This window comes from Notolepis coatsorum (genome assembly GCF_963971535.1).
Source record: "Notolepis coatsorum genome assembly, chromosome: 16".
In the NCBI taxonomy this organism is placed as follows: Eukaryota; Metazoa; Chordata; class Actinopteri; order Aulopiformes; family Paralepididae; genus Notolepis; species Notolepis coatsorum.
In genome coordinates this window covers 71874421-71899913 of record NC_140180.1, presented here as the reverse complement: position 1 = coordinate 71899913, position 25493 = coordinate 71874421, and the positions used below count along the sequence as shown (strand labels likewise).

At 46.2% G+C, this 25493-nt stretch overlaps 2 protein-coding genes across 2 annotated transcripts in view; one reads left to right on the top strand and one right to left on the bottom strand.

The window, feature by feature from the left end:
- Positions 1–5240, top strand: part of LOC311242670 (integral membrane protein 2A-like) — a 9054-nt gene extending 3814 nt beyond the window's left edge. Inside the window, exons 4-6 of the mRNA XM_084331670.1 lie at positions 595–705; positions 2690–2834; positions 3977–5240. Coding sequence (XP_084187796.1) covers positions 595–705; positions 2690–2834; positions 3977–4071 — 351 coding nt within the window. The 3' untranslated portion in view covers positions 4072–5240. The remainder of the gene's footprint in view (positions 1–594; positions 706–2689; positions 2835–3976) is intronic.
- A 1161-nt stretch (positions 5241–6401) lies between these two features.
- Positions 6402–25493, bottom strand: part of gpr174 (G protein-coupled receptor 174) — a 37725-nt gene continuing 18633 nt past the window's right edge. The window contains exons 2-3 of the mRNA XM_084331884.1: positions 11204–11605; positions 6402–7901 (exon numbers count right to left, since the gene is read on the bottom strand). Of these exons, the coding sequence (XP_084188010.1) occupies positions 7014–7901; positions 11204–11407 (1092 nt within the window). The 5' untranslated portion in view covers positions 11408–11605 and the 3' untranslated portion in view covers positions 6402–7013. The remainder of the gene's footprint in view (positions 7902–11203; positions 11606–25493) is intronic.

Sequence of the window (25493 nt, the reverse complement as noted above, 5' to 3'; positions counted from 1 at the left end):
GTCGACAGATCTGTACAAATGTGGACCTTTTTACACCTAGTGCTTACTGGAAATGTGCTTATAATCTTTTCAGGAAATACCTCACTCAGTATGAAACATAAAAAAAAACATAAGAAACAAGTTCAAAAGGAAGAGCTAAGATTCTAAAGGAGAAAATAAAACAAAATCACAATCACACTAAATAACTGTTTTATCTTATAATACCAGGGACCATGATGGAAATAAGTGCTTGCATTTTATTATGTTTTTATCCCTTGGATTGTGTCTCTAATCCACAATAAAATCATCTTGTATCATTGAGACCATGCAATTATTTGATTATTTCAGCAGCTCTAATTCTGACCATGTTGAACCGCATATACGTGTGTATGTGTGTGTGTGTGTGTGTGTGTGTGTGTGTGTGTGTGTGTGTGTGTGTGTGTGTGTGTGTGTGTGTGTGTGTGTGTGTGTGTGTGTGTGTGTGTGTGTGCGTGCGTGCGTGCGTGCGTGCGTGCGTGCGTGCGTGTGTGTGTGCGTGCGTGCGTGCGTGCGTGTGTGTGTGTGTGTGTGTGTGTGTGTGTGCGTGCATGCCTGTATGTGTATGTGTGTGAGTAGAAGCTGACAGCATATCTGGACCTGACTCTGAGGACCTGCTTCGTCATCCCCCTCAACACCTCTGTGGTTCTGCCGCCTCAGGACCTCATGGACCTCTTCATGCAGCTCATGGTGGGTTGAGGTGTGATGGTGTCTTCATGCTGATAGGCCATGCAGCTCATGGTGGGTTGAGGTGTGATGGTGTCTTCATGCTGATAGGCCATGCAGCTCATGGTGGGTTGAGGTGTGATGGTGTCTTCATGCTGATAGGCCATGCAGCTCATGGTGGGTTGAGGTGTGATGGTGTCTTCATGCTGATAGGTCATGCAGCTCATGGTGGGTTGAGGTGTGATGGTGTCTTCATGCTGATAGGTCCTGCAGCTCATGGTGGGTTGAGGTGTGATGGTGTCTTCATGCTGATAGGCCATGCAGCTCATGGTGGGTTGAGGTGTGATGGTGTCTTCATGCTGATAGGTCATGCAGCTCATGGTGGGTTGAGGACGTTGCGATTACGCTGCAAACGAAGTACGTGGTGTGTGCCACCGTGGCGCCCCGCTGATAGTTAATCTAATGGAAACCAGGATTTGGCTGAATTCACCATCAATTCAATCAATTCAAAAGTTAGACAGGGACATCTTGCAGAGGGACTGCAGTTGGGAGTTAGCCGGCTGGCTAAAACTGGCACAATTACAGGAATGTTGATTAATGTGCATCATCCCTGGAAATAAATAAATACAGCATAGCTGTTTATTAGCTAACGATAAAGGATTCATTCTCATTCCTTTATCATGCTAATCTATTGATCTATTAGTAGCCTTCTCAAGCCAAATGTTATTTTTTTTTACAGTCACTTTAACACTTTCACTGCCCAAGCTTAATTCCTTTTTACCTCCTTGAATGCACAGCACCACTTCAATGTTAACGTTAATATCGCCTAATCTATGTTTTAAATGATGTGTCTAATCTGCCCGTCGCTTATCAAAGACTCATTTTCCAGTCAACATTGTCGTAGCAGATTGTTTTTTTATCGCTTCATTTCCGTTTTCTAGCATTTTGAAAAGCACTCGTTTTCATGGAAAAATGAAGACATTCCATGATAATCGCCCTTTACTGGAATATTCCAGAACGTTGTCATTTTTCGGCCTATCCATGAATCGCCCTCAAATAAACGCTAGATTATCGATAGTACATGTGTACGCACGCACGCTCTGGCCGCAAGCTGAAAATCGATTCTCCTATTTCCTGACTGCTCGCACAGTCAATCAGCCATATCACATAATCACATAAAAGCTTATATCTCCGTGAAAACGAGTCTGATTATCCTAAGACTGGTAACATAGATTCCTTACCTGAGATCAGATGGTATCCAAATGGATTATTCCAATTCATGATCGTCATTCGAAAAAATCGATCCTTTTATTGATTCACTGTGTATACTGTAAAAACACATAATCCCCGCTGCTCTGAGGCTCACTAGTGGAGCTGATCGACCCCGGCTGCGTGAGTGAGAAGTAAAATGTGGAGTCAGGGATTTTTTTTCTCATTCATTTTCATTGAGTTCAATCCAAAAGGGTGAATTACCATCTGGGAGACGATAGGGGGCGCTTTTTTCACATCTGAGCGCCTGGAGTGGCTGAATTTCCAACGGTAGACTCGGTTGATGAAATATGATTTCAGATCGCTAATAAAAAAAAGTGGGCATTCAACCCGCGGGAAAACTCGGGTTGGGCAATCAAAGTGTTAAAGAACTTCTATTTCCTTGAGTTGAAAGTCAGCTGAACCCTGACAGACCCATTTCCTTCTAGTCTGAATGATGTCTTTTCACAACATGTATGATAGTGATACCGGTATCATCGCAACACTTCCGTTCCGTAAACTTCTACGCAAGTGTCAAGCAGTCTTCACGGAGGTAAATGTATCTATACACTGAATTGTATTTTTCAGATATATTTCTATTGTGGATTCTAAGACTAGTTGCTGCAGTGCTAATAATGCCCCCCCCCTCTCTCTCTCTCTCTCTCTCTCTCTCTCTCTCTCTCTCTCTCTCTCTCTCTCTCTCTCTCTCTCTCTCTCTCTCTCTCTCTCTCTCTCTCTCTCTCTCTTCTTTGCATCTCAGTCTGGCTCCTACCGCAGCTACCTGGTGCAGGAGGACCTGGTGGTGACTGAGCGTATTGATGACGTCAAACCTCTGGGCTCCTACATCCGCCGGCTGTGCGAGGGCAAGGAGACGTACCGGATGCAGCGCCGCTCTGACCTCCCAGGTCAGGATGGGCACGACTTAGCTGGGAAATTAATCCAGTTTCAATTTCAATTACGGTTTTGGCTTCTGGTCGCGGTCATGAAAACACAATCAAGATAAAACGGTGATTGTGCCGCATGCCACGTTGCTCTCACACGCTCAGGCAGCCTGTGGTAAAAAAGAAAGGTAAAACAAAGTTGTCATATTATGATGTTCTCAAATCAATGAGTAATCGTGTTTAATAATCGTGATTTGAATGAATGAATGAATGAATTATTTTATTTAGAATGTTTACAAATAAATAAACAAACAAATAATTTTTCGAATGTTCACAAATAAACAAACGAAAAGGATAGGTTTGAAGCCGAAGGCTTATAGAGCAACCTACCCCTAATTCAAAAAACTAATTCAAAAAAGTTAAAGTTTTCCAAAAAAAAAAAAATCAACAATCAAAAATCAACAAAAACAGATCCAGTGAAGAACAAAAAAGTTAAAGTTTGCAAGATAAAACAATCAAACAAAATCCAAAATTAATCTGCAATGGGCAAAGAGGCTCATGGGAAATGTATTGAAAACACAGAGACAGTACCACTTGTGGCCAGCAGGTGCACGAAGGCGCCATTGTCGCTTGTGTACACGTATGAAGTGGAGAAGAACCATTTTCTTTAATCTTGTTCCCTCGTGAGCCTCCATCAAAATATCAAAGCACATTCTTGGACAAAAATAGCATTTTCTTATATTTTATATATTAAAATCTTTCAAATAGTTCTCTCTAACTAGAAAGTGTCACATTTCATTACTCACCCATCCTACATCCAGTGAAACTAATCTCACTTCCCCCACTTCGTGTAAAACTTTATTCCCATAATTCCTCACGGTAAAGTAAAGACTTATCATCCCTGTCACTCTGCGTTTTATCTTCGGTCAATGTTCAAATCACGTCCCTCCCTGCGTTAAGCCCCGCCCCCACCCGCCTGTTTCAATCAGAGACACGGCAAAACGCGGCAGTATGTGTTTTTGACCTTCCTAAAGGTCACATATTATGACACATGGTGATGGTGATGATGATGGTGATGATGATGATGATGATGATGATGATGATGATGATGATGATGATGATGATGATGATGGTGATGGTGATATGTGTGTGTGTGTGTGTGTCAGGAGGTGGAAAACAGAAGCGCTCTACTGAGGAGTGCTTCACCATCCATCACTTCGAGAACAAGTTTGTGACGGAGACAAGGATCTGCAAGATCTGATGGGAAGGCGCTCAGGAGAAGGGCTGGAGGCCCCACCGAGAGAGAGAGAGAGAGAGAGAGAGAGAGAGAGAGAGAGATTTGGTTGGAGGGAAGGAGGGATGAAAAGAGGGATGGTGGGGAAAGGGAATAGAGGGGAAGGCTGTCCAGAAGGGAAGGTTGTCCAGTAGCAGAAAGATATTTTTGTATAAAATGATACTGACATATTTTGCTTCTCCTGCTTTTACGCCCCAGTGAAAAGTGAGTTTAAATTACAGCGTTATAATAGCCTAGTCCCTAGTTCTACTCTGTTGCCTGTATTGCTCTTGCTCATGTTAACTCCCCGTACTACTGTAGTCACCTGATCCATCCTGTTTACTAAGGCTTTACTGAAGAGTGTCCATTCTTTTGTTGTGATTCAGTGTTACTACACCGTCCTGATACCCGTCCTGATACCTACTACCAAGCCGAATCACCTCTGAGGGAGAGAGTTCCGTCGTTAAGCAATTCTGGTGCATAATCCTTATAATGTTGAAACGTTTGTTCATATCAAATCTGTCCGTCTGTGCGTCTGCCTGCTGTTCCCTATTTTTGACGAGATGTAAAAAAAATAAAAAATAAATAGGGTTTATAGAGCATTCGGTCTTAACCCTGACCAAATTCAGACCAGCATTCAGTGTTGTATGAGGGAACCTTAGATTGATTGATTATTCTGGACTTTTACAAACGTTCTTAGTTTTCTTTATTACCGGTAAGAGAGAAAGAGACACACACAGACACACACCCCTGGCCCACTAGCCCACAGCCCTAGTAGATATCGCTGCCCTGCTACTCCCAGAACCCTCTACTGTCTCGCTGTGTGATGATGTAAACGTGATGATGATGTCATACCTGAACAGGACCTGTGTTTGTGTAGAAAATCTCCATTTGTGATGAAACGAGGTAAGAACAAGGGGTTGCTGAACACACTTAAGAGAGGTTAGTTGCGGCACGGAAAGACAATCAGGCAGGAGGCAGAGGTGTGTTGCTGGTAAACCGTGTGTGTGTTTCTGTTCAGGCTTTTCGACAGGACACTTTTTTGAAGACGCTGGAATGTCTTCGTGAGAGATAACAGTGTTGTGTGCAACTCGTCTATATGAATTTCACTTTGTATTTGTTGTTGGAATAAAGTTGGAATTTCTTTACCTATACAAGGTTTGTGTGGTTTTTCTTTTCTATTTTGGTCTAGAGGGGGAAAAGAGGAGGCTGTTTCACTTTGCCAACATTCTAGCTACGTGCGTCAAAGACTACGTGTTGTGATATACAGAGCAATAGGGAGGTGTAGTCTGGCGTCACTTTGGACCGCCCGCAAGTTCCACCCGTATAGGGATTTATCATTGGGAATGGGAAAATCGATTATCGGCTATTGTAACAATTCTGCCTCGTGAACATTGGAAAGCTTTCCATTTTTGCACAAAATGAGTTCCCTTCTATCACTAACATTATAATTTTTGGTTGAAAAAAAATTCTGTGATTTTTTTTTTACGATTAATTGCGAATATTTTCATGTTGAGCTATATATTGTGGTTGAATAAGCACAGAAGGTTACACCATGCAAATGTTCATGCTTTATTTGTTTTAAACGAGTTGATTTAGAAATGGGGGAATACATTGCGTATTCAAGGTGGTGGACCGGCCGGAAACAGCAATGACGTAACCACTACACCTCCCTATGGTAACATGGACTTTATTCCGAAATCATATTATACAACATAATAATATATATGGTTTTAAGGAAAATATTAAAGATTATAATTATTTTTAAATGAATTGTGGTGTTTAAAAAAAAATCTTGCATTTGAATGTTCTGTTGAGGTTTTTCCGTGGGTGTTCAAATATGTTTGCTGTGATGTCATCATTGGGGAGTAATGTTACAGTATATGGGTTATCTATGTTAAATTATATTTATCTATTAATTAGATCAGGATGGATTCATTCGGAGCCCGTCTGTTTGCTTTGCCTGATTGCAGTGTGTTTGTTTTGTTTACGTGTGTTTTCTATTGTTTATTTATTTTTTGAGTGACTGAGTGTGAATGTATATTTTCGTGTTGTCACCATGTACGTTTTTGGACCCCAGGAAGAATAGCTGCTGCTATGCAAAAGCTGATGTGGATCTAAATAAAACAAACAAACTAATACTGTTCTGTTGGCTTATCATGAGAAACTATCTTCACCTCACTTATGCTCGGACAGTAGCAGGAAGCCACTACCATGTAAAAGCTGACAAACCTCTAAAATAACACACTGCATCTAGTCGTACACATAAACCACTAAGTTACACATATCTGTCACAGATATTGAGTTTGTGTATCTGCTGGAGGAGTTTCCAGCGCACTGTAGACACTCACTGGCACATAGAAACTCTTAACAGGCCACAATGAAAGTAAGAGTGGCCAAGGTTAGAAAGAACAGGCGCTGGTCTAGAAAATACATGTATTTTTATAAAGCAGAGGAATTCACATTGATAACACATACATACACTGTTTGTTTAGCGTGGTCGTTGCTTCATTGTCCTAAGAAATAAGTTATCCTATGGCTTACGTCCTAAGTGATGTCACACGTGAGGTTGAGAATTGAAGTTTGGTTAAAGGAATGGACCAACATTATGGGAAATGCACTTACCGTCTTCTTCAGAGTCCGATGAGAAGATATAGCCTATACCAATTTTCTATCTGTGCATTCAGTAGAAAGCTGAAATCCGGCTCAAAGCTAGCCTAGCTTAGCACAAATGAATGAAAGCCGATATGGACCAATTGGCCTATAGCTGTTAGTAAAAAATCTCCCGGATCTCCTTAAGCTAAGCTAGCTGATCCATATCCGCTTCTATTCATTTGTGGCTTGCTTGCAGTCGGATAGCTTTGTACTGAAGACAGAGGAAATTGGTATCTATCTTCTTGTCTGACTCTGGGGAAGACTTTAAGGTCTTGTCAGTCGTCAGTCATGGCTTTACTGTCCGCAGTGATGCAGGACAAGCGCCGGGCCAAGCTGGAGCCATCCGGTATCTCCGGCTTGCTCAGGCGTCTCCAGAACTCGTGCGTGGTGAAGTAATACATGAGGGGATCCAGGCCAGAGTTGAGGCTGGCCAGGCAGAGGGTGACCGGGTGGCAGCGCATGACCAGCTCCCTCAGGGTGCAGCCCAGGGCGTCGGCTTTGGCCATGAAGTCCAGGGGCATGGTGATGTGATAGGGAGCGAAGCAAAGTAGGAAGACCAGAGCGCAGATTAAAACCATCCTCAGCGCTTTCTTCTTCTCCCCGTGGTCATGCGGGGCGCCGTCCCCCCGATCACGCAGGCTGCCGGCGGTCAGGCAGGCGCAGGCCACCACCAGGACCAAGGGGAGGACGAAGCCCACCAGCTCTGCCACAACCAGGAGGGCCCAAGCCGCCGGAGCGCTGATAGTCCGCATGGGCAGCTCTGAGAAACACACGGGGCTCACGACTGGATTAGGGGACGGGGACGGGTGGGAGACGGCGAGGAGGGCAGAGGCTTCAGTTCGATAGCGAGGGTGAGGAGTGGAATGACCGGGCACAAAGTCAGGCTGATGGTCGGCGTTTCTCAGCAGGGGGAACGGCAGGCAGCCCAGGCACACCAGCAGCCAGCCGGCGGCACAGATGAACAGGTCCGTCCTCCGCCTGGACGAGTTGTACCGCAGCGGGCGGATGATGAGCTCGCAGCGGCGCACACTCACGCACACCAGGAAGAAGATGGACGCGTACATGTTGACGTACTTCAGGTAGAAGCAGAACATGCAGAGGGGATGTCCGAACGGCCAGGTGTGGTTCAGGTAGTAGTAGATTCTCAGAGGGAGGGACAGCACCTGAGGAGACCAGACACAGGCACAGCAGGGTTACAACTTTGGTCTTGTGTTCCGCCAACATTTTGGGAAATTCGCTTACCATCTTCGCCAGAGAGAGACAAGAAGATAGATACCAGTTTCCTCTCCTCCTCGTTCAGTAGAAAGCTATCTGGCTGTATGTTAGCCTAGCTTAGCACAATGAATGGAAGCCGACATGACCGGTTAGCCTAGGTTTGTCCAACTAACACCTCTCCCGAAGGCTAACCGGTCATGTCCGCTTCCATTCATTGTGCTAAGCTAGGCTAACATGCAGCCAGACAGAGATGAAACTGGTATTTATCTTCTTGTCTCTCTCTGGAGAAGACGGTAAGCTAATTTCCCAAAATGTTGGCGTGTTCCTTTAAATAAAAGGGACAGAACAACACCTGATCTAACAGTAGTTTGACTAGGGCTATGTGCAATGGTAATCATTGTGCAATAATCGGTATGGTGCAATATTTGTGTGTTTTTATACTATGCTAGGGGACTGCATATAGGGGACTGTTCCTGTGACTGTCTGTTTACTGTACTTTTGCACTTTGGCCACTCAAAGTTCCCTACTTGGGATAATAAAGTTGACCTTACCTTACCTTCCACAACATATAAAAGGAATTGAACTACCCTGATGTGACTGAGGGCCAAGAATGTATCCATAATAGCATAAAACAATCCTGTGTTTTCAATGAAAGACTGAAGAATAAGGGCGGCTGGGTGGCGCAGCGGACATTGCGCTCGTCACCAACGCAAGAGACACCGGGTTCGAATCCGGCTGTCGGCGTTGCCTCCGGCTTGGGCCGGCCGTCATACTAACTCAATTGGCAGAGTTAGCTGGTGGGAAGTCGAAGGGTGGTAGTCTGGTCGTTGTGAACAGCGACTCCTACAGGTCGGTTGGGGCGCCTGCACAGCAAAGTCAGGAAAATGGTGGGGCAGTGTGAGCCTCCTACACGTTACTCCTCGCCAAATGAGAGTCCGCGCTGGCAGGTGAAAAGATGTGACAGGCTGCCTCCACATGTATCGGAGGGGACATGTGATGCAAGGCTTCTATCCTCCCTACAACCGGCCAGTGGGGGGCATATGCGAGCAACGATCAGGACAGGGGAGGTAGAATTGGCACAAGAGGTAAATTGGCATGGGGAGAAAAATCACAGAAAAAAAGTAGATAAAAAAAAAGAAAACTGAAGAATACAAGACAAGAGTATTAATGTAGAAATGCAGCCACTCCACCAGGGTGCGAACCATGGGGGAGCTGGGGCAGCCATGGCTCCCCTATATGAGACATCAGCCCCCCTGAAAACATGATTTGTGAATTTTTGGGGGGTCTCTAAAATACTGACAATAAATGCTATTTTTGCCATGCATTTCTAATTTTTCTGTAATTTTCTGTATTGTCATCATCGTGTATAATAATAAAATTAGGCTATTTTGATGTATGATTAATGATTTGCGCACTAATTCCCCGTAATAGACAATAGCATAAATCTATGGGGTTGCGGCACTGCAGATATACCCTACTCGTAATAGATGGCAACATGCATGCTATTCTTGCGTTTACCATTCGGAGCGTGGCGGCGCTGCAGCCTGCAGGCACAAATCAAACTTCACCCGCCGTTTAAAAAAAAATTAAATACAGACTTCAGGTCAGATAATGTCAAAAGTTAAACGAAATATCAAAGAAGTAAGCCTTCTAACCAATTTTGGTTTTACAAAGAAGGCGAAGCAGCCAGTGAATTTTAGTGTTGGATCAGAGGGGTTAATCTGAGCATGTGTATTTCAATATGTGCGTCTTCATCATGCATGCAGACACCTGTGTGGTGTGGACCATGTGCGGTTCTGTAACGTTACTCATACCTATAGCCTATGTCAGCAAGCGTCACAGTAAAGTCCTCCCTGTGAGGCACGCGCAGCGCTGCTGACCCCCCCCCCCCCCCCCCCCCCCCCCCCGAAAGAAAAAGAATGAGCTCCCCCGAAGACCATGGTATGGTTCACACACTACACCACAATACTGTATACTTGACAACAACGCAAGTCCACCCCCAGGGATACTAGAGTTCCTCTTATCTAACATATTAATAACACCACAAGTATGAAAATGAGAGAGGAACCAGTTCTTAGCTATCACTAGACTCATAATTCAATATGATTATGATCGTTTATCATATGGGGATCATATTATGTGATATCGGCATATCGCTGCACACAATTCTGTCATCTACATGAATGAAATCAACAGTGTATCTGATATTTCTCAAAATTAGATCTCTTCAGTATTTTAGGGGATGATATTTGTAACTATTGGTTTGTTATTAGACTTTATATGATCATGCCGAATTTACCCAAGGGGATTAATAAAGTTCATCCTTATCCTTATCCTTATGCAATTCAACGTGATGAACAGCAGTTTGATTCTCTATCTTGGGATTTTGCACGTGTGAACAGATATCGTGATATATATCAATATTGGAAGAGTATGAGTTTATATAGTCTATAGAGAATATTGTGGTACAAGTTTAATTTCGTAAGGCCCCTCTCCAGTGAGACAGGACTCATGGTGCCTCAGTAGACCTTTAAGGTTATACTATACTGTACACGACTTAAAGGGGCACTTCGCGGAAAAACAATGGTGATTTATTTTGCACATAACCTCACACATATCCCAAGGCTCCCAACTGTTTTGCACACATTCATTTAGTTTGACAGTTATTGAGTTTGAATCTCCTCCAGTGATGTCATCAGAGGACAGTGAGGCCTTGTGTTGTATTACAGTATGTGTTATTGTGTTGCTATTATTTAATCTACATAATTTCAGTTAGTTGTAATTAACAAAACACAAGGATTTTGTGTCCTCTGGTGACATCACTGGAGGATATATTCAAACCCATTAACTCTCAATAACTGTCAATAACTAAATTAATGTGTGCAAAACAGTTTAGAGCCTTGGTAAATGTGTGAGATTATGTGCAAAATAAATCAACGTTGTTTCTTAAAAGTGCCCCTTTAAGATGTGATGCATTTCAGATAGTGAGAGACATACAACGGTTGTAAAGGCCCACATTAATCAGACTAGTGACCCAGGCAGGTTGGGGGCCCATGTGAGCCCTAGGTGCCCCTCTTACAGGCTTGTTTGTGTTCTCCATTCAGGAGCTAACCCTAGAATGGTGGGCTTCACTTCTGGTTTTTGGTGGATGACCTTTGGGCCACTTGGCCGCTGCCTGCAGGCCTGAGGTAATTAGGCCTTGTATAGAATCCATAAGCTCCGTAGGACGATGTCACAGGACAGGAGTTACCTGCATCAGGTCAGCCACAGCCAGGTTCATCATGAACACCACAGCCTTCCTGGTTTCCTTGACGTAGACCCGGAACACGTACAGCGCCAGCACGTTGCACAGCAGTCCTGGCATCAGGATCACGCTGTACACCACTGTGTAGAGATGGTGCTGGTAGCTGCGCAGGTCATCACTGTTTCCACAGCTGTGATTGGCTATACTCATCTTAATCCAAGGGTGGAGAACCGCCCCAACCCACCGGGTTCAGCCAGCGGTCAGGGCCAAGTGTCTGTCGCCTTGTTGACCAATGGGGAGTTGTCAGTCCTCAGAGGACAGGTGTGTGTCGGCGCTGTTCCTCATAGCTAGGAGCTCTCCGTACTACAGTCTCGCAACACAGCAGAAGCCCACAGTAGACGCTGGTACCTGGAGAAAAGACATTTTTAATACAGTCAATATGGTTGTGTGTTCAACCGCTGTCCTATGTTAATTAACAACAGTCCTAAGCCTTGTCTCCACTAGCTAGGGTTTAGCCGTGCTGTGGCCTTGTCTCCACTAGCCAGGGTTTAGCTGTGCTGTGACCTTGTCTCCACTAGCCAGGGTTTAGCCGTGCTGTGGCCTTGTCTCCACTAGCCAGGGTTTAGCCGTGCTGTGGCCTTGTCTCCACTAGCCAGGGTTTAGCTGTGCTGTGACCTTGTCTCCACTAGCCAGGGTTTAGCTATGCTGTGTCCTTGTCTCCACTAGCCAGGGTTTAGCTATGCTGTGGTCTTGTCTCCACTAGCCAGGGTTTAGCCGTGCTGTGACCTTGTCCCCACTAGCCAGGGTTTAGCCGTGACGTGGTCTTGTCTCCACTAGCCAGGGTTTAGCCGTGCTGTGACCTTGTCCCCACTAGCCAGGGTTTAGCCGTGCCGTGGCCTTGTCTCCACTAGCCAGGGTTTAGCCGTGCTGTGACCTTGTCCCCACTAGCCAGGGTTTAGCCGTGCCGTGGCCTTGTCTCCACTAGCCAGGGTTTAGCCGTGCTGTGACCCTGTCTCCACTAGCCAGGGTTTAGCCGTGCCGTGGCCTTGTCTCCACTAGCCAGGGTTTAGCCGTGCCGTGGCCTTGTCTCCACTAGCCAGGGTTTAGCCGTGCTGTGACCTTGTCTCCACTAGCCAGGGTTTAGCCGTGCTGTGACCTTGTCTCCACTAGCCAGGGTTTAGCCGTGCTGTGACCTTGTCTCCACTAGCCAGGGTTTAGCCATGCTGTGGCCTTGTCTCCACTAGCCAGGGTTTAGCCGTGCTGTGACCTTGTCTCCACTAGCCAGGGTTTAGCCGTGCTGTGACCTTGTCTCCACTAGCCAGGGTTTAGCCGTGCTGTGACCTTGTCTCCACTAGCCAGGGTTTAGCCGTGCTGTGACCTTGTCTCCACTAGCCAGGGTTTATCCGTGCTGTGGCCTGTCTGGCACACGGTGAGCATCTCCATTGTCTTTAGAACCTGACCAAACCTGGCTGGACCCCGGCTGAGACAAACACCGGCCAAAGCTGGCTGGTGCTACATAATGCTACATCATGCTACATACAGTATATAACGTACATACATCATGCTACATACTGTATATAAAGTACATACATCATGCTACATACAGTATATAAAGTACATACATCATGCTACATACAGTATATAAAGTACATACATCATGCTACATACAGTATATACATACATCATGCTACATACTGTTGGAGCTTATTGTTCCGTGCATGGGTGCAGTATGTGCGACATACTACATACAGCATACTTGGCGTGAAGTGGCCGTTCATAACACCATGCAGAAGAAAATGTTACAGCCAGAGCTGTTTCTACTTGCTAACTATGTAATCGGGGATACTGTCAGTTTAGCCAAAAAACACACAAATGATGCTTCAGTGGCCAGTATGTTGTTGTTTCATTGTGTTGTTTGTTTGGAAAACCTTAGCTGACCTCAAACCAAAAATGGCACTGAGAATGACCTGGTGCAAAGAATTGTGATGTTGATGATGATGTAACAACCGCCCCCTCCATACTTAAAATGTTGGTGCTTTTGGTATTCATACCAATCTCCGTTGCATACTATAATTTGCTACTATAGTATGAAGCACGGATTATGATGTCATAGATGGGTAAACACAGCTGTAATTATTTACATTTAAAGGGACATAATATGTCTCTTTTCAACACTTTTATGACTTCCTTGACTTGTGGAAGATGACAAACTAATTATATTTCCCACCACCTCTTTCTTTGCTGGTATTGGACATGTTTTTGGTGGGTGTAGCACAAGCCATGTTTTAAATTGATCATTCCCTGCCTGGCCATGGCCACCCACCACACCAAAGAGGAATACACTTTTACAAACTGGGCAGTACATTAGGTAAGTCGTTTTCCTGGCTCCAAACTAAATTACATCTAATTAATGAATTAATTAAACCTAAAGACCTAAAAACTCTGGCCAAACAGCGAGGAGTAGGCCTACACATGTTGTTTCCCCCAGTGCCTAAATAACATTTCAGACTACCAAATCCACACAAAGATAAGTCAAAACCCATTTTCCATAATATGTTGACTACATTTATGGATGTAGTCAACATTTGTGGATTTATGAATTTCCCCAAGGGAATCAATGAATGAATATCTTATCTTATCTTATTTAGGTATGCCCAGGGCCCTGGTATTTTGCATTCTGGCTCACATAACTACAGCTATGTTTACCCACCAGTATTCAGACCATTCAGTCACTGACAGTAATACAAAAATAATACACTTTATTTGTATAGCACCTTTCAAACAGAAATTGCAGCTCAAAGTGCTTCACAGGAGTAAAAAAAAACACAGGCATAAAATGAGCATAAAGTGCAGACATATAACAGTGTTTGGTTACAGACATATAAAACAAGCATACAAAGGTAAGGCAAATAGCAGTTTTTCACATTAGGATCTAACATCCCAATAGGCATCTCTGTTTACGGTTTGATTCAGTTTTAAAATAGGTAGTAATAAAAATTATAAAATAGAATAGACATAGTAAAAAAAAGTGCAATAAAATAGTTAGTAGAATAGACAGAATAGACAGTAAAATAATGCAGTACTGCAGTGCGATAAAATTGTTAAAAAAAATAGCCCTAATTTACAATACAATAATCAGTGCTGATGTAATGAGTCTATAGGCGGCCAAACAGAGCAGTGTATCACTCTTAACACTTTATAAACAACAGAGCAGTGCATCTGTTATGGTTTGAAACCGACCCCAAACGCAAACGACACAGAGAGAGTTGTTTCAGAGTTAGCCAAAATCAAGGGCGTGTTTATTTACTGAGTAACAAGAATGAATTAGGTGGTGAACAGAACAAACTGGGAAACAGGCATGTGAGGAATGTTTGCTGCTCTGCAGCTTCTCCCAGAAGGTGATGTTGTGGAATTTGTCCGTGACGTCTGAGCCGCTCTGCAGATCCTCCCAGCATATACTCCGGATGGAGGCGGAGAGGGAGAGAGAGATCTGAGTTAGCTCAGCGCACAATTGAAACTGACAGGTGACTGGTGAGGTGAATTGTCCAAATAAATAATCCAAGTGACAGATCTTCGGTGTGAAACACACAGTGAGCAGTGTCCAGAGTGAAAACAATTAGGTAATCCAAACGTGTAATTCCAACAGACAAAAAGGTGAGAACAGTATGAACAAAAACGGGATCTCTTCGGTGCTTTACAAACACACAAAAAACGATTGATCAAAAAGACTGTTTACAAAAACTCACCAGAGCGCAATGCGTAAAGCGGGCAGATCAAACGAGGCGGCCGCTTCGTAACGGGGAAGCAGGTTCTCCAAACGGAATATTTCTCGAGAGTCCTGGGAAGCAACAGAACAGGGAAAGCAGCGACAGGAAGGAACAGGCAAATGCAGGGAATGTTTCAAAACGATCCAACATCAATCTTAGGGAGATCAGGGTATTTAAAGCCACGGGGCGCTTAATGACAAGCTGTGACAGCTGCGGGATGAAATTGATCATTGCTCCAGAAGCGTGTGGTTGGGAGAGCACCAATCAAACGGCATCTTACAGGAAAGAAGCGTGAGGCGCGGAATGCAATTAATTTAACAAAATACCTTAAAGGAACGGAGCGAGTGGGTGGGCAGCGGACAAAACCTCACAGCATCGCTCTTAACACTTTGAGTTTCTTTACAAAGTTCAGTCCTAGTTTGCTTTATAGAACAACAGAGCAGTGCATCGCTATTAACACAGCGGAGATGGTGTTTGGTTCTAAATTAGAGTGCATAAGAAGTAGTAAGATACAAATTTGCATAGAACTGACACATGAATTTCACAGGACGTGCATAAAAGTAGGAAGGATAAGAATAGTGCAGGCAAAATACAATTTGTGTCAAGATATCAAGTCTTCCTGATGTTTCATTTAAATGCCTGAGCAAAGAGATACGTAGGTTTTAAGTTATCTTTTGAAGATATTTAGCAAGTTGGCTTCCCTGATGTTTTTGGGCAGTTCGTTCCATAGTTTGGGGGCGTAGTTGACAAAGGCTGCATCACCGATCTTCTTTTGACTGTTTCTGGGAGCCTCTAGTAGTCCAGCAGCCAGTGGCGGCTCGCCACTAGGGGCGCAAGAGCGCCGACCCACCTGCTGGCCAGCTGCTGTTAAATCACAGAAGAAGACAATAAAACTTTTTCGTTTTTGTGTTTTATAGCCCTATAAATAATATAAACATGTTTAAAATGAATAATATTTACTCATTTTAAGTATGTTTGTATTTCCAATGCACAATATAACGTTATTATCTAAATTAAAAAAACATCGTTTTCATGAGCAGGAAGTGACGTTTTTTTTAATTTTCTCGTATTTCTCGCCCGGGCTAGAAGCGATAGCGCTCTGAGTGCGCGTCACAGTTTGATCGCTGTCTCCGTCACAGCCAATCAGTGCATACGGCGTTGTGCGTTGAAATATGACTATTATGTTGGAATCCGAGCGCGATTTGAAGCGGTCTAGGCAGCAGCGTGAACTTCCGTGAAGAATTTCCATAGCCGCATTTCGCGGAGACGCTCTCTGATTGGCCGACGCCAGTATTTTTTTCCATGGCAGAATTTCACAGAGACGATCTCTGATTGGCCGAATCCAATTTCTAATGTTCCAATTCTAGCTTCTAGCTTGGTTCCTAGGTTGGTCCTAGGTTGGTCGGTGGAGATAGTTGTGTTGTTGTGAGATGCATGCAGCTGTTCGTCTTAGACGAGCGTGCCGTGACTGCAAGTTCTTTAGACTGTTAAGCTTAGGCACTCTTTCAAAGTTGGTTAAGGTTAGAGTTTGTCTTAGAGCATGGCGATAGAACGCCAGGTAGTTTGCAGTCTGTTCGAGCGGAAATGGACAAAGGAATGTACTTGTTGAGTGTTGTGCTAACGAGCTCAGCTAACACTTGGCTAACAAGCTATATGGCGGATTATTACACACGTTTATCAAGCTCTCCTGCCCTGGACGTTTCAACTAAACAGTGAGTCTCTCTCTCTCTCTCTCTCTCTCTCTCTCTCTCTCTCTCTCTCTCTCTCTCTCTCTCTCTCTCTCTCTCTCTCTCTCTCTCTCTCTCTCTGTGCTTAACGTTAACGTTTGTAAATAGTTTTTTTTAGGAGCAGTACTACTGCTGGCCATTCATGAAGCGAGACATTGATGATTGTTTATTTATTTTATAACACAAGACTATGACTACCAACTGCCTAGCCAGCCGTGTATCAATCTTGGATGCAATAATAACGTTACTTACCACACTGACTATGTCGATGGCTCATTGATTTAACTACTGCAGCTCTCTCGGATTGAAAATACGTGGATTATGGCTTGTTCAATATCGTCTATGTATGAATGAATGAATGAGAACTTTATTAACAGATTGCAGAATGGGTACAATACAGTACGGCTCAATACACACAATTGTTAAGGGGATGCAGACCAGAGAAAGACGTTTGTCTTGTTTACATCAGGGTCCCAGATTTTCGATTCATATCGATAGTTTAATAGCTAGCCTTGGCTCGTTTAACAATATGCAAAATATGTGTACAGCCCTGTACTCATACTGAAGTTATTCTTGGTATATAATAGGTCTGATTGTGTAACGAATCGATTCCACGTCGCGCTGTGTGTGAGAGAGAGAAGGAGAGAGGGAGAGATCTGCCTGTGTTTGTAGACGGGCGAGTTTTGTTTCTAACTTTTCTATTTATATATTGTGTTTCAAGTTGTGAATTAGAGTCTAGACTATACTTTATTTGACTGGTTGTGTGTTGTTGTAGTAACAGCTGAGCGACTCGTTCATAAGAGCCGATTCATTGCCGTGAGCGTGAGTCGAATCGCTCACGTCTTGCCATGAGTGTTGCGTGGTACTGTACTGTACATGTTTGCATTTTGCAAAATGTTTGGTATAGCGCCCCTAGTGGCGAAGTACCCACCGGCCGCCACTGCCAGCAGCTGATGATCGCAGGCTCGCAGCGTTCTTGCTGGCATGTAATTTATGGTGGTGTTGGCAATGTATCTAGGTCCCTGTCCATTTAGGGCTTTGTATGTAAGGAGAAGGACCTTGAAGTCAATTCTAAATGTTACAGGACGTGTAAAGCAGCTATAAGACTGGACTAATGTACTCTCTCTTTTTGGTTTTGGTTAGCAGTCGGACTGCAGAGTTTTGGATGAGCTGAAGCCTCTCTGTGGTTTTCTTAGGGACTCGGGAGACCTGTGAAAAGTGCATTACAGTAGTCTAACCGGCTAGATATGAATGCATGAATCATTTTGATTCATAAATGGTCGTACTTTTGCTACATGTATGTTTCTGAGATGAAAGAACAATGTTTTGGTCACTTTGTTAATATGAGAAGTTCAGTTCTGAATCTATGATAACCCCAACACGTGTGACCTCAGATTTGATCCAAGGGGTTAATCCATCCAGGTTCTTAATTAACGTTTATTTTTTTGTTTTGGGGCCGATCATTTGAATTTCAGTTTTGTTCTCATTTAGTTTCAGGACGTCTTTACTCATCCATATATTTATTGCCAATAAGCAATCGGTAATGGAGTTATATTAGTCGTACTGGCGAATCGCATCCTGCTCTTCGCCATCGAGATATACCTCATCTCCAGTACCTAGTGTACTCCATCAACGAATAAAAACAATACACCCAGCACCTGCCAGGCCCCGCCCTAGTGACGTACTATATAGCACTAGGCGTGGTCACCACTCGCTCTTCCTCTATTTTCGTTTTCATCATAGCGGATGCGTGCACCCTATGCAACTAGTTGTCATGAAAAGTTTAGAGAAATTACGTAATATTGAGTGCTTACCGGAGATTTGTCTACCCCTGGAATCTTCGCGGCATGTTCTGACGGCGCTCGTATGGGTTCTGCGACTCTGCAGCGGGATGCATTTCGATGCATCTCAGCGTCGAGTCTGTAGTCTCCTCGTCTTGTTGACAGCAGACAGAGGGACGGCGTGTGAGGTGTAGCTATCGAGCTACCTCACACAAGGTAGGATCTACGCCACTAGGCATTAACGCTGGTGTTAGTATTGCTGCGTGTTGTTTTGTTAGACAACCGAGTTGTATATCGGCGCCAGGGGCAGGATGTTTGGGTAAACGTCCCTCTGAGGTGGACGTTTCCCAGGCTGTCCTGGAGCGCGCTGCTAATACTAAATGCTATAATGCTGGGTCACTGTTCTACTGTTCCCCGCTGTGGGATGTCACTAGGCATGACAATGCTGGCGTTTGTGATGTGCTCGAGTTGTCCCGGGAGACAACCGAGTTGTGTATTGGCGCAAGCGGCGGGATATCTGGGTAAACGTTGTTGTTTTCCCCGTTATCCTGGAGCGCGCGGCTAACGCTATGCTATGTTGGGCTACTGTTTCTGTTTTGTCTCCCTGCTGCGGGAATGTCTGTCTACACTACAGTCTTCCCTCCTCTTAACCATTCATGCTGACGGTCAATCGGTGTCTACTGGGGGAGTATTGCGGGGGGGCTTTGTTTACCTCTTCATGGGTAAATGGGCTGAGGTCTAGGGCTGGTGTGCTGTTTGTGAATATTATGAATGAATGTGGGACTGGCTCTGGTCCACATCCCTTTAACGTTGTGTGCATGGGCTAGCCCATTCTACAGTATATTGCTGGTGTTAGTTCATTTATTCATTAACCCCTTCATGGTGCACACCACAGTGGAGGTTGCTGGTTGCAACCACCACTGGTGGGTGCTCCGTGTTAGCATCAGTCCTTTGCTTTTGACATGTTGAAACAGTGCCCCGCCCCGGCCGACGCCATGAGGTGGGTCGGCCCGGCGAGTGGCTGGTAGGCCGTTAAAGCCTGTACCGCCACGGTATGGAATTGGCAGCGATTAGTAACTGTGTTCGAATTGCTGTTTTTTCTGTTAAAAATGGTGTCTGGTGGCGGGGCCTTGAGGGTCAGCTGACGTCGACACATCGCACGAGGTTGTTGATGTTATTAGCTTTGACCCAGCCGCAAGCTATAACCGCTCAGGGCTCCCCTCTCCGCAGAGGATCTTGGTCTTCCGCTGGAGCGCGGGCGGTATTTGTCCTAGGCCCCACACCGCCTCACGCCGCGCATGGCTATGGCGAGGCCCTCGACAGGCGGCCATGTTTTCCCCCGCCAGAGGTATCCTGGGCGTTGAATCGACAGGTGTCCACAAGGCCGACAGCCTTGGCGGCCGAGGGATCGGCCATGTTGGATGAGCTCGGCTTGGAATATACAAGCCGTCGCCGTCCTGCCGCAAGCAGCCCGCTCTCCGATCACTCCCTTCCCCAACATCAGCGGAAAAGGGGCTCTGATTTGTTTCCTTTGGGTGCGGGCCGCGAGCCTTCGTTGAAGCGCATGCGGCCCCACGTTTCGCTTCTCATGGGGACAGGGGCTGACACCCAGTTGATGGCTGAGCCTGGGTCTGTCCCTGAGAATGTTGTGCTGTCAAGCGGCTCCCACACCATAAGCTGTGTTTGGTTGAGCCTGGTGTTACGTCTGTCAACTACAAGTGTTGTCAGCAGGGGGGCTCGAAACCTTTTGAGGCACACAGTGCGGGCTTCCCCGACCTCGCCTTCGCCAGGCCGGGTATCATGTTGGTGCCTCCCACTCCTGAAAGATTGGCAGTGGTCTCGCAGGCGCGCGTGATTTGGGTGGTAGTAATATCACTGCAGGGCTACAGTGTGTAGGAACCCATGGGGGCCTCACACCTTGCATGTCCGGCTGCAGAACAACTCCTCAGCATGTTCTGGAGGGGTGTTCAGTGGGGGAGCTTTTGTCACCTAGACTGATGTTAGCTTCCCCCGTATCAAACCGGCCCTTTCTGTCGGGGTCCCCCCTTGGGTGCGATTGCCTCGTGGGTAGTGTCAGGGTCAGATGTCCCGACACGGAACGCTCTGCTCGCACGGGTCCAGGGTTGGCTACGCACAGCGGGTGGGACCGGGCCGCCTATCTACAGTTCCTAGCGGACCTGCGCCACATGGCGGCGGGTGCGTTGGAGGTGTCATCACATATGGCTACAGCAGTACCATATGTCGAGGTGGATGGAGAGAATGCTGAGGCGGGGACTTGTATTTACACAACCCCACCTGTTTTCGGGTTTGGTACAGACCCTATTGTCAGGGTCACCAGCAATGACAGCTCTGGTCAAGAAGATCCAATCTTTGTGGACGAAGCAAGCCATTGTCGTGGCGTTTTCCTCCCAGTGTTCTCTGGTGCCTGAGAAATCGGGAGGGGGGGTGTCAGACCCATGCTGGACCTGTCCCATGGGAAGGTTCAGCATTTTTTTGGATCGTCTCCTACCTGTTGAACACTGTCAGGTGGGGGTCTGGTTCTCCTCCATAGACCTGTAAGATGCGTATTCGCATCCCCGATCTTCCATCCTAGGGCTTACCTACGCTTCCTTTGCGGGATTAGCGTATGAGTACCAGAGGCTGCCGTTCGGTTTTTCTCTGGCTCCCCGCATCTTCACCAAGTGCGTGGAGGCAGCACTGGGGCCTCTGCGTCGTCAGGGGTTACGAAGTGTATTCTGCCCTGACGACGTTCTGGTCCTTGGCGGTCAAGGTGGATCGTCAGGTCTCATACCAGGCAGGTTTCCTACCAGCCTGGGGTTGCTGTAGACTGGAAGTAGAGTACTCCTCTTCCCAGTCAACGGGTGGAGTGCTATGGGCATCCCTCTCAGAGCGTGTTGTCGACACGCTTGGGAGGTTCCGTCCTAGGACGGTTACGGCGCTGTCCGTGATACGCCTGCTCGGTATGATGGCATCTGCTCATTCCGTGGTCCCTCTTGGCCTCCTCTTCACCCCAGGAGGAGGTTACGGAGGTGGTTCTTTTCCGGTATGGAAATAGACCAGTGAGAGGCAAGTGGAAGCGGCTAAGGTTCCCGTGTCAGTACTGGGGGACCTCGCCCCCTGGGGAGGGCCTGGGGTCCTCACCAGGGGGGTCCCCATGGGCTGTAGGCTGTTACACGTCACGTTTTTTACCGACGCTTCCCTCGCTGGAAGACGCAGTAGGGGGCAGCTGGCAAGCCATGCTGCCCGGTCTGCGCTATGTTCAATGTGTTGGTATTGAAAGCGGTCCTTCTGGTCCTCAAACGGTGTTTGATCAGGACGGACCATACGACGTCAGCGTCGTATATCGACAGACAGGGAGGAGTACGCTCCCCCCGTCTGCACCGGGCGGCGGGCGGCTGGCTATGGGCATTCTCCATCTGCGCGGCCTGAGGGCTCTCCACATCCCCGGCAGGGTGAATGTGGGTACAGGTGTAATGTCGCGGGGCGGTCCTCACCCTGACGGGTGGGGATTACGTCCGGACATAGTCAGGCAGGTCTGGGACCGATGCCGTGCCGCCTGGGATTCTTTCCCCCATACATCTGTTAGGTCAGTTGTTGGGGCGGGTACGTTGAGGAGCGCAGGTCCTTGATCCTGATTGCGCCGGACCGGGGCGCAGCTGTGTGGTTCCCGGTCCTGATCCAGCTCTTGGTATCCCGTCATGGCCTGTTCCTTGGTCATTGCGGGCCCTCTCTCAAGCGCACAGGTCTCTGTGTTAGTTCCCTGTGCTGGGCCAGCTGCTGATGGTTTGGCTGGTGAGAGGGTGAGTCTGGAGAGGATGGATCCTTCTGTGGTTGGTACCATCCGGAACGCGCATGCTCCCTCCACTATCGCGGGTTACGCGGGTAGGTGGCGTATTTTCCAAGAGTGGTGTAAGGCCACCCTCTTGTGAAGCGTTTACTGCTTGGTGCTCGGCGCCTTAAGCCGGTGAAACGTTCTCTGGCTCAGAGTTGGGATCTTCAATTGGTCCTCGGTCAGTTGTCCGGGGCCCCGTTTGAGCCTCTTGAGCAAGGCCTTTGGGACTGCGTTCCTGCTGGCTGTCACCTCCGCTAAGCGCGTGGGTGAGCTCTGTGCTCTCTCGGTGCGGCCTGAGTGTCTGTCTATTCGTTTCGATAGCGGTGCCACTCTGAGGCCTAATCCAGTCTTCGTGCCAGAGAATATCCGGAGCTTTTTTCCGCTCCAGGGATATTATGGTTCAGGCGTTCATCCGCCTCCTCACGCTAGTGAGTTGGAGGCGAGCCTTCACCTGTCATGTCCTGTCCGGGCTTGGGGATTTACCTCAGCCGTACTCAGGGCCTCAGGGCTACCGATCAGCTCTTTGTCTGTTACGGTGGCTCTCGTGCTGGTAAGGCACTGTCGAAACAGCGCCTGTCCCATTGGTTGTGCGAGGGCATTGCCCTTTGCTACACGTTGGCCGGGCTGGCTCCCCCTGGGGGCGTCAGGGCGCACTCCACTCGTGGGGTGGCGGCCTCTGCCGCCCTGCTGGGTGGGGCTTCGGTGGAGGACATCTGTGCTGCGGCTTCGTGGTCCTCCCCGGGTCCCTTCGTAAGGACATGACCGGGGGTTCTGTCTCCCAGGCGGTTCTGAGGTCTGGAACCTCTCCTGCTTCCCGTCCTTTGGTGGGGTAGCAGGGGTGTGTGGGTGTGGGCCACAATGTGTTGTGTCACACGTGGTTCCGCCTGTGCTGTGCGTTCAAGAGGTTCTAGTTCCCTCTTGTTCGCACTCGGGTGGAGTTGACTGCCGCCCCCTCTTCATTAGGAAAGATGGGGTGACGGGACTCCCCTCCCCCCTGATGTGGGCTTTCGGGTCCTCAGGGGGTGCATTTGTCGGTCCTCGCGTCTGCTCTGTCCCCATATCTCGATGGCGAAGAGCAGGACGCGATTCGCCAGTACGACTAATATAACGATAGGTTATGTATATAACCTAGTTATATGAGTACTGGCTGAGCGTCCTGCTCTTAGCTTGCCCTGAGGTCCCTTGGGGAAACTTTTCTTTGGAAACGTTTTTTTCCGAGGAAGAGCGAGTGGTGACCATGCCTAGTGCTATATAGTACGTCACTAGGGCGGGGCCTGGCAGGTGCTGGGTGTATTGTTTTTATTTGTTGATGGAGTACACTAGGTACTGGAGATGAGGTATATCTCGATGGCGAAGAGCAGGACGCTCAGCTAGTACTCATATAACTAGGTTATATACATAACCTATCGTTATAGCTGTATCATTTAGTTCAGCATATGTACAGTTGTGTATCATCTGCATAGCTGTAGAAACCTACATTGTGTTCTCTGATGATATCACCCAGTGGTAACATGTAAAGGGAAATGAGTAAAGGACCTAGGCAACTCCCTTGTGTTGTCATATCTCAAACATATGGCCTCCTAGTTTAACATAGAACTTCCTCCCTCTGATGTATGTTTAACTTTTGAATCAGTTTAGCACATACAGTAGTCTGAGACACCGACAAGGTTTTCAAGACGATTGATTAGGATATCATGATCAATTGTATCGAATGCTGCACTGAGATCTAGCAGGATAAGGATGGAGACCTTATTCTCGTCAGAGTTTAGTCTGAGGTCATTGATTATTTTGGTGAGAACAATTTCAGTGCTATGATATTTTCTGAACCCCGGCTGAAATTCTTCTAAGATGTTGTTTTCTTCAAGAAAGGAATTCATTTGAAGTGAACCTATCTTTTCGAGTACTTTACTAATGAATGGGAGGTTGGATGTCGGTCTATAGTTTTCCTGTGCATTACTAGCTAGTTTATTTTATTTTAAATAAGGGTTTTACAACTGCTGTTTTAAAGACATCTGGGAAAATACCAGTTCTTAGGGAAGTGTTGATGATATCTAGCACAGGGCTTGAAACACTATTCCTGTTTAAATAATGCTGTAGGTACAGGATCAATGTCTGAGGTGGATGAGTTACATTCAGTTTTCAGTTTTGCAAAGCTCTAATGTGATGCATGTGAATCTTCTCATGGTTACATTGCGCAGTTTGCTGTAATCAGCTTTATTTCCATCATGATTAATGCTGGCTCTGATCAAAGTTATTTTGTTGTTGTAAAAAATAGTGTTCTTCACATTTAACTGTTGAGGACTGCGGAGGAGTGGGGGAAGTGTTGAGTAGCAGATCAATAGTGGAAAAAAGGATTCTGAAATTTCCAGTCTTCTGTAATAATTTTAGAGAAGTAGTCTTTCCTTGCTAAGCGGATAGTTTTGTTATATCACAGCAGTAACATGCTCCTGACAGCAAAGAGGCCACACAAACAAACAAAGCAACTCACTGACATTCCTGGAAACCTCTGAGTGCGTCCGAAGCCACCGAGCAGTTAAAACATTTTGCTTTTTTATTCATATCTATGTGTTGTGAGTATTTACAGAACAACTCTTATCAGGGTTGACGATCGTTGATGTTTGTAGCTCAGAGTGTAAACCAGCCTGATGGGCTATGATGTTTTGCATCTCATTTGCTTAGATAGCTTCACACGCAAACACACATACTGTAGATCAGGGAGGGGCAACTGGCGGCCCGCGGGCCGCATGCGGCCCTCACCGACGTTCCATGCGGCCCCAGGCCAATATTAAAAAAAAATATATATATATATATAATATTTTTTTATTTTTTATTTTTTTTATTTTTTTATTTTTTTTATTTTTTATTTTTTTGTATTGTATTCGAATAAGAATAGTTGGCAGTCGACTATGGCTCCTTTCGATCGATTAGTCGACTATTTGACTAATAGGGGTCAGCCCTAGTGTGGACATATGAAACGCTGTTGAAAGTGCCGTGCAGCAATATGGGGGTTTTGATAAACTGTCGGCTGTTGTTACCGATGGAGCACCGGCAATGAAAGGAAAACGCACAGGATTCGCCGGGCTTCTAAGGCAGAGTGGCGTTGAGTGTCCAATGCTGCACTGCATTATACATCAGGTAAGTTCGCTAACATAATTTCCATCTATTGTGGGTCACTAATAATGACCAATG